General features: G+C 55.3%; 1 protein-coding gene across 1 annotated transcript; it reads right to left on the bottom strand.

Annotated features, from left to right (window-relative positions):
• Nucleotides 1-696: 696 nt before the first annotated feature.
• On the bottom strand, nt 697-6,720 carry KCNK15 (potassium two pore domain channel subfamily K member 15). The gene is made up of 2 exons (XM_063402245.1): nt 6,376-6,720; nt 697-3,016 (listed from the first exon to the last, which is right to left on the bottom strand). Exons 1-2 carry the CDS (start codon nt 6,656-6,658, stop codon nt 2,103-2,105), a joined length of 1,197 nt encoding a protein of 398 aa, XP_063258315.1. The 5' UTR covers nt 6,659-6,720; the 3' UTR covers nt 697-2,102.
• Nucleotides 6,721-8,654: the final 1,934 nt, after the last annotated feature.

Raw genomic sequence — 8,654 nt, 5'->3', positions numbered from 1 at the left:
AGGGCAAAGCTGGCTCAGCCTCTGGATTCAGGTTTTGTCCTGCTTCCAGCTCCACCAGAGGTGGATTTCACCCGGGCAATACCATGCAGGTCTGACTTGAGCAGGAATTGAGGACCTGCTTCTTCCCACAGTGGTGGATGGGTATGAGAGGCACAGCTCCATCCACTGGGAGGATGTCCAAGGCTCAAAGTGGAAAGAGGAGAGATTTCCATTTGCTCAGCACTGATGGCAAAGGGCAGCACAGCCAAACCTGGGGCTGAAATCCATGGGGAGGGTGGGGGAGATGGGACACAGCAACAAAAGGGCTGAGCTGGTGGGATCAGCATGGAGTGACACACTGAGGAGCTGAGAAGCCAATGAAAGCCTCATTTTTAAGCCTGTTTTCACACTCACAGCTTGCTTTGTTCCCCCCCTCCTCCCCCTTTCTCTTTAAAGCAAGGCTCACCCAGCTGGAGCAGATCTGGGCCCCCTGCTGCAAAGCCAGGCAGTTACTGTCCCTCCCAGCCCCTGGAATGTCACACACCCCAGAGGGCCTGGGGAGCACCCAGGTGAAGGGGACACAAAGCAGCCCCTGGTGGCAGCCCAGCAGCACCTGCATCCTCCTCTCTGCCCACAGGGAGCCAGCCTGGGCTCTGGGGCTTGGACACGTCCCTTTGCTCTTCCTTGTGACAAATAACCAACCACCACCAGATGGATTCACCTTTTATTAAGCTGCCATCCAGAACAAAAGGAGGAGAGAGCAACGCTTGCCCTGAGACTTTCCCAGTGCTGGCAACTCTGCCTCTGCACCAGGAAAAGGGGCTATTTCTCCACAAAAACCTCCTCAGAAGGTATTTTAGATAGAACTTAGAGTGAAAATGTCCCTTATTGGAGAAAAAAAAATTAAATAGAGCTCCTACCACTGTCAGAGCCCTGCTTTCATGCAGATAAGACAGGATTGACAAAGGCCATGCTGAGGTGCCAGCTGGAAAGAGCTGCCCAGGTGTGGCTGTGCAGGTACCACATCCCACATGGGGATGAGCATGGAGATGGGACCACCCCCACCTCAGATAACCCCAGCAGCAACAAGCACAAACCCATGGGCTCATGGGGACTGGGAGGAGGTGAGGAGCTGGCACAGCTGCTGGACTGCCAGCTGGAGGAAAAGTGGGGAAGGAGGGGGTGATTTTAGCTAAGAAAAAAAGAAAATCTCCTTAGGACCAAGCCCTTTGCAGATCCTTTCCTGTGTAGTTCAGGAAGGCTCTCCCTGAGGCTGCCCTTAGTACAGTCTGGGCTCAGCTCAGAGGAGAGCTGGGGCTGGGCTGAGCTGGGCTGGGCTGGACTGGAGGAGTTCAGCTTCCCCTGGGAATGGGGCACAGTGTCCCTCCAGCCATTTCAGCCAGGAGGACCTACCTGTGGTGGTGAGGTATAAGAGGCAAGGTGTGCTGGTGGGCAAGTGGGTGAGTGCATGGGCCTCCAGCTTCCAAAAGCACTGAGCCAGCTGCAAACCTGAGCTCAGACCCAGAGGGCTGCTCACAGGAGATGAAGTTCCTCCATGAAGCTGTGTGCTGAGCTACAGGACTGCAGCCCATTCCCTCCTGCCCACCTCTCCCTGCCCTCCCAGCAGCTGCAAACCTACTGTGTGGCACTGACTTACCTGCACCTGGTGCCAGGACACAACTTAAAGGTCCCCAGCCCTGCAAGGCTTGCTCACACACTCGTTGCTTTTGACACTCTCTGCAAATGCAACCCAGCCCACAGAGCAAGAATCATGTGCTGGTAGCAGCCACAGCCAAAGCTCTGCAGGGTGGGAGGGCAGCAATGCACCCTTTGGGGAGCAGGGAGGTGGAGAGCAAACCTACAGCTCACTGGGTTTCACATCAGGGCACAGAGGGCTCTTGCCAGTCCCAAATGCTTGAACCTACTTGGGAGGAAAAAGCAAAGAAAAAATAACGGAGTCAGTGCCTGCAAAAAAGGAATCATTATTTCCCGACAGGATTTAGAAGCTCCTGCTGGGGGGAGGGAGAGGAACAAAAGAAATGAGTAAGAAGAACCTGACATCTCTGTTCTTAATTTATCATCATAGTAAGCTTGGAGCGCTGAGTGCAGCTCGGCACGCGCTCCTAGATGGATCTCCTCCGCGGCCGGGGGTGCTGCCGGCAGCGAGGGCTGCTGGAAGACAGAGTGCTCCCCGGGGAGGAGCCGGTCTGGCCCCGCGTGCTCAGGGACACCTCGTCGATTTTGTAGGAAATGGAGTTGTAGTACACAGGGTTGGTGTGGCAGCTCAGGGTCTCGGGGTGGGAGGGCGCCGGGCTGCCACACACCTGGGGTCTGTAGCACAGGCACGTGCAGAAGGATGGCACCGCGGCCGCCGAGGCGGCCGACTGCCGCCGCTGCCGCTCCGCGTCCTCCTGCACCAGCGGGATCAGGTTTATCTGGCTCGTCCTGTCCTCCACGGGGAGAAAAATGGCGTTGCTGCTGCGGCTGTCCTCTTTTGGCTTGAGGTGGATGTTGTTGCGGGCTCTCCTCAGCGAGGCTCGCTCTTCGGCGTCGCGCCGCTCGTCCTCCGAGTTCATCGTCAGGAACCGCAGCACCACCAGGTTGAGGAAGGCGCCGATGACGGTCAGGCCCACCAGGATGTACATGAAGCTGAAAGCCACGTACGGGGGCTTCTTCTGCAAAGCCTCGTTCTTCTGCAGAGCCACAAAGTCTCCAAAGCCAATAGTGGTCAAGGTTATGAAGCAGTAGTAATAGGCGTGGAAGAAAGTCCAGCCCTCGAAGTAAGAGAAGGCTGCGGCACCGATGCACAGGGTGCCCATGCAGGACAGAAAGCCCACCAGGACCATGTTCTCCATGGAGACGTGGGTTGTCCTCATGCCCAGACACTTCTTGATCTTCTTGAGCAGTAGCCGCACGACGGTGTTCATGCGCTCCCCCAGGCTCTGGAACATGACCAGCGTCAGGGGGATGCCCAGGATGGCGTAGAACATGCAGAAGACTTTGCCAGCATCTGTGCCGGGAGCAGCGTGCCCATAACCTGTGAAGGACACAGGAAAGAGGAAAGGTGGCATCAAGTTCACTGGGGTTTCCAGCAAGGCTGCCCTGTGACCAAGAGGAGCAGTAGAAAAATGGGGAGAAGAAAGGAAAATGACTTAGTAACAGATCTGTAGGCAGTGCTAATGGGGCCACGGGATGCCCATCCTTTGGGATGACAGCACTTTGCAGTATTGCGTAGGCAGAACCTCATTTGATCTCTAAAGAGAGGAGGTACTTGATACCCCCCCAATGTCACAGAGGCCAAGAGGAGGCCTAGAGCTGGACTAGGGTCTGCAAGCCTCCTGCAGCTCCTGAATAATTAATGGTCCATGATGCTGTGTCAGTGCCAGGTGTGCAGGGTAACCTGAACCCCACAGCGAGGGGGAACAGAGGCTCTGCAAGATGCTGAGACCAGCAGCATCAGATCACCCTGTGGGGAGGTACACACCCAGCCAGGACCATCCACAGCTGCCCTTGCAGGGGCATTGCCACCTTCTCTGTCACCTGCTCCTCCTCCTCCTCCCAAGCCATCCAGTGTCACATGCACCTTTGAGTTTCAGCTCTATGAGCACTTGCTGTGTGGGCTGTTGGACAGGAGCCAGAATGATCCTGCAACCCTGTGCTATAGGGACAGTCCCCACAGGAGCAGCTAAGGCTGGAAGGACTTCTATGGACCCCCTCCAGATTTAATCCAGTGTCACTAGGACTCAGACCTAAAGCACTACCAGAATGTTGGGAAGGAGGGGCTGTGCTGTTTTAGATGCAGGGTGGAAGAATTCATGCCACTGAAGCCCTTCAGCCCTTTTCCTGAGGACAAGGAGCTCCAGGAGGACAAGGTTCTCCTTGAACACCTTCTGAGATTTAATTCCTCCACCTTGGCCCAAGTTTCAGAGCTGTGACTCAAGGACACACACAATTACACTGTGAGGCATAGTGAAGTATTCACTGCAATCTTCAGATTCTGTGCCCACCTCAATTACAGCAGCTTAGCAGAAATCAGTGGCCCCTGACCTCAGAGGATGAGTAACAAACTCAGTGCAAGGGAGTCACATGGCGTGGGGAGTAACAGCATCCAAAGGCATCCAAAGGCATCTGAGCCTTTCTTTTGAGATGCTTTTACAAGAAACACCCAGGGCCTGAAAGTTTCCTTCTGAAGGCTCCTGCAGAACAGTGCCAGCTCCTTCCTGCACTGCTGCCAGGCCTTTAACAAACAGCTATTTTTATTTTCACTTTCTTCAGGAATCTGAGTGACTTTTGCATGGAGAGCACTGGGGAAAACACCCTCTTGTTACCCCATGATCTTGTTCTAAGATGTGGCTTGGCTTCACCTCAGTCCTTGCTGCCCTTGGATTTCCAGGACACCTGGGGAAGGTGCTGCACCCAGTGATGGAAGGACCAGAGGTGGATAACCATGTCATCCTGGGCTCCTGAGCACACCTCCTGCTCCAGGAAACTCCTGCATGGGACAGGGCTGAGGGGCTGAGGACAGCATTATCCTTCACCACGCTGTGCTCTGAACTGTGAGCAGGCAACAAGGGATCAGCTACTAATTGCTCTCTCTGTTCACAAATTCACACAACAAAAAAAGATGAATTTAATGCCTGCATACCACATTTCCTGAAATAGAGAGCAGACAGAAGACTGCAGTGGCAAAACCTCCCAGTCAGATCCAAGCTTAATAACTGAGTGCAATCACCAGTCCCAGACTACAAGATAATACAAAGACAGCAATGAGGATGTAAATATAATGATCCAGAAGAGCAGTAAGTGGAAAAACAATTGTTATACCCTGAGAGACTGTTGAAGGAGTGTTTGACTGATGGTTTTGAAATGACAAAGGGAATTAGAAAGAGTAAACACAGCTACAATAACATTAAAACTGAGATTTGGAGCATAGCCCAATATAAAGATATCTAACATGTCAGCGTTTGAGAAATATGGCACCTGGGCTGAAATTTATCATGCAGGGTGTGTGATAAGCACAGCCATTGTTTGTCACAGCCAACCAGAAAATCATGTAAATGAAGCTATAACCTGTCAGGTGATGATGGGGATTTTTGCTGAAGCCATTCATCTTTCCCTCCTGCTGGGCTCTCACCTGAACCATGCCCTGAGCCCACCGTGATTTGCTGACCATGTGTGTTCCCCGCTGCACAAACCCCACACCACATCCCATGGGAGCACAGGGAGACCCCAGGCAAGGCCTGCAGGATTCCTGTCCCTCTTCCACCTCTTGTCCTCTGGTAACACAGGGCAGTTGATCCCACGGACCCTTGTCCTGAGGGATGATAATTCCAGCTACCTGAGGTATTTCAACCATCCCAAGCCCTTTAGGAAGGCTAAAATCCTGTCCTGAAGAACAGGGGATGGCTGCTGGCTGTGCCAGGGCAGGATTTGGCCTCCAGGATTCCTGCCTCCAAAACACATCTGCTGACTGAAATCCCAGCACAAACAGTGACACAAGCACAGGATCCCTGTCTACCCCCACGGGATGCCAGGGGTGCATGGATTAATCAAAGTGGATTAATTAAACAATGCTCAACTCCCATGTGGCTAATCTCACCTAATTTAAGGCAACCCTCATTCAATTTAGTTTCATTCTCTTGCAAAACTGAAGCGGACAAACCAAGACACTGGGCTCTAGTGTGGATAACTGGGTCTGCAGGTGAGTTTAGTGTGATTCCATCACTCCCCTCCAAGCTGACTCCCATGCCTCTGCAGGTTTCTGTGCAGACAGAGCAGCAGGCAGTGGCTCGTGGCTCTCTTGGCTCCGTGAAGCAGGTCTCACACAGCCAAATACACAGAGTTTTGAGCCAGCAAAGAAGCCAACAATTCTTGTGCAGCTCCTCACCCAGCTCACCAGCCAGTGCAGGGCACAGACACGGCCCCTACCTCTGCCCTCCCACACCCTGCCAACTTTGGCAGCTGTCTGCTCCAAAGGTTCCTGCTGCCTCCCTGGGACAATAGCGTGTCTTTTGGCCCCAGCCATAGCAGCACCCCCAGGACAGGGTGGCCCCAGCCTGCCCGTGGGTTGCCTCACCCTCCACTGGGCACTGGGGTCCCACAGGGTAATTGTCCTGGAGCTCCCAGGGCTACCGGAGGTGTGGGGCTGGAGAATGATGGGGTGCAGGGACAGGGAGATGGAGGGACATGGGGTGCAGGGGCGTGGGGATGGAGGGACTTGGGATGCAGGGATGGAGGGACACGGGCTGTAGAGAGATTGGATGGAGGGACACGGGGTGCAGAGGTTCAGGGATGGAGGGACACGGGGTGCAGAGGTTCAGGGATGGAGGGACACGGGGTGCAGAGGTTCAGGGATGGAGGGATGCCGGGCGCGCCGGCCGGGCTGCCCACACTCACCGATGGTGGTGATGACCGTGATGGCGAAGTAGAAGGAGCCGGCGAACTTCCACTGGCGACCGGCGCGGTGCGGCTCGGCCTGCAGCACCAGCCGCTCCAGCTCCCGGTAATCGTCGGCGGAGAAGCGGTACTTCCTCCGCAGCTCCCCGCGCTTCTGCTCCAGCAGCCGCTTGCGGCCGCTCTCCGCCTCCGACTCCAGCGCATCGAAGACCGCGGCGCCCACCAGCAGGTAGGAGAAGATGCAGAGGATGAGCGCGGCCGTGCGCAGGTTCTGCCGCTTCATGGCGAGGGGCGGCCGCCGCGCTCAGCCCGGGCTCCGCATGGCCCCGCCGCCGCCGCCCCCCGCCCGCCCCCCGCGCACCTCCGCGACCGCGCACCGCCCCCCGCGCACCGAGAACAGAGCACTGAGCACCGAGCCCGGGCACCGCGCACAGCGCACGGCTCACCCCGCACCGCCCCCCGCGCACCGAGAACAGAGCACTGAGCACCGAGCCCGGGCACCGCGCACAGCGCACGGCTCACTCCGCACCGCCCCCCGCGCACGGCCCGCGCACCGCCGGGCACCGCGCGCCGCGGGGCGCCTCCTGCCTGCCCCGGGCACCGGCCCCTGCGGGCTCCAGCTCTCATGCACACCTAAGTTGGCTCCGGTGTGCCCCGAGCCCTCCCTGCCTGGCAGCCCCGGGCAGTTCTGCTGTCAGGTGAGCCCTAGCCAGGCCACGGTTCATTCCCGTGCCAGTGGCAGCAGTAACAGCCCCGTTGCCCGAAGTTGCCCCGGGATGCTCCCAGGCTGGAGGAGTTTCTCGTGCCTACACCGTCTTTGCCTGCCCTCCCAAATGCAGGGGCCTTTGGGGCTGTGGGGCTGTAGGGCTGTCCCAAAGTACCCTGCGGTATCATGTCTGCACGGGCAGCCCTTGCCCCTGCTGCTCTGCCCAGTTCTGGCCCATTTCACACCCATGGCACTGAGGAACACTGCTACTGGTGTTACTTGTGTGATCTATTTGTGTTAACTGTGCAATCTGTGCTATCTGTGTTATCTATCTGTGTTATCTGTGTTGTCTGTGTTATCTGTTTCCAGTGTTATCTGTTATCTGTGTCATCTATCTGTGTGACCAGTGTTATCTATCTGTGTCATCTGTGTTATTTGTCTGCGTTATCTGTCTGCGTTATCTGTGTCACCTTTTCCCAGCTGGTTACCAGAGCAGAGAGTCTGGCCTGTTGTGTCCAGCGCTGTTTTAAGAGTGCAGAAAGGAACAAAAACAGATGCAGTGTTTCTGTTGCTGTCTTTGGCACACTGGTGAGAGGCTGCAGGCACAGGGAATGTGGGGCCTGTCCACCCTGTACTGGTGTGGGGGGCAGTGAGCTCAGCCTCTCTGCACTGATGTGCTGTGGACAGCCCAGGTCAGCCCCAAGGAGCAGGGAAATCAGCTGTGGTAGGAGACAGAGCCCACAGATTGAAGACCCTGTTTCTCATTCCTGGTTACCATAGCTTTTATGTAACTCCTATACTTCACTTTTAAAAATAGAAAGATACTTCTGAGTTCTGTGTTGCAGGAGATAGTATCTCTTTCAGGAAAACAAACTCTTCTTCTTTTGGCTGGGAATAAAACACACAAGTGAAAAAACCAACGAGGCTTACATCCCTCTTCATCCATCTTGCTTCTCTCTCTGGAGAGAAGATGCTTTGGTATTCAGTTGCACCAATGAAGGTTTGAACTGGACATAAGAAAAACTTTTTAACCATGAAGACAGTGAAACACTGGAACAGACTGCTGGGGGAGATTGTGGCACTCTGTCACTTGAGGAGTTTAAAAATAAGATAAGCAGATGTCTGGGTGTCTGCTGAAAATGCTCTGGGTACAGTGGGTGATCTCATGGAGGAGGGGTGACTCAATGAGGCCCTAGAGCCCCCTCCATCCCTGTCCTCAGCATTTCCATGGCCAGTGCAAGGGACACAGTGGCCTTTCCTACTGTAATTGTGAACTCTTTTTCACCCTGGCCACTTGCCACCTCCCTCCTCCTTGCTGAGCCTCCGTGCCAGCACCATTAGTGAAAGTTGTTATTGGAGAAAAAATAGACTCCGGCGTCCATCAGGAGCAGCACAAGCTGCCGGCGTGCAGCTCGACATGGCAGGGCTTGCAGCCTCCTAAATCATGTTCCTCTGCTGGAGGAACGTGTGTGCTTTGTGTTCTCTGGGGTGTTTGCAGCCCTGCTAAGGGGCCTGGGATGCTGTCAAACCCCCAGCCCCAGAGACGTGTGGTGGTCTCCTGTTCATGGAGATG

Source organism: Prinia subflava, chromosome 8 (assembly GCF_021018805.1).
Source record: "Prinia subflava isolate CZ2003 ecotype Zambia chromosome 8, Cam_Psub_1.2, whole genome shotgun sequence".
NCBI classification, from domain to species: domain Eukaryota; kingdom Metazoa; phylum Chordata; class Aves; order Passeriformes; family Cisticolidae; genus Prinia; species Prinia subflava.
This window is presented reverse-complemented; position numbering and strand designations above follow the sequence as displayed.

Excerpts from the sequence above, each read along its gene's own strand:
- KCNK15 (XM_063402245.1), bottom strand. The coding sequence starts at position 6,658 with ATGAAGCGGCAGAACCTGCGCACGGCCGCGCTCATCCTCTGCATCTTC. Across the intron at positions 3,017-6,375 it reads CACGGTCATCACCACCATCG|GTTATGGGCACGCTGCTCCC; the intron begins GTGAGTGTGGGC and ends TGTCCTTCACAG.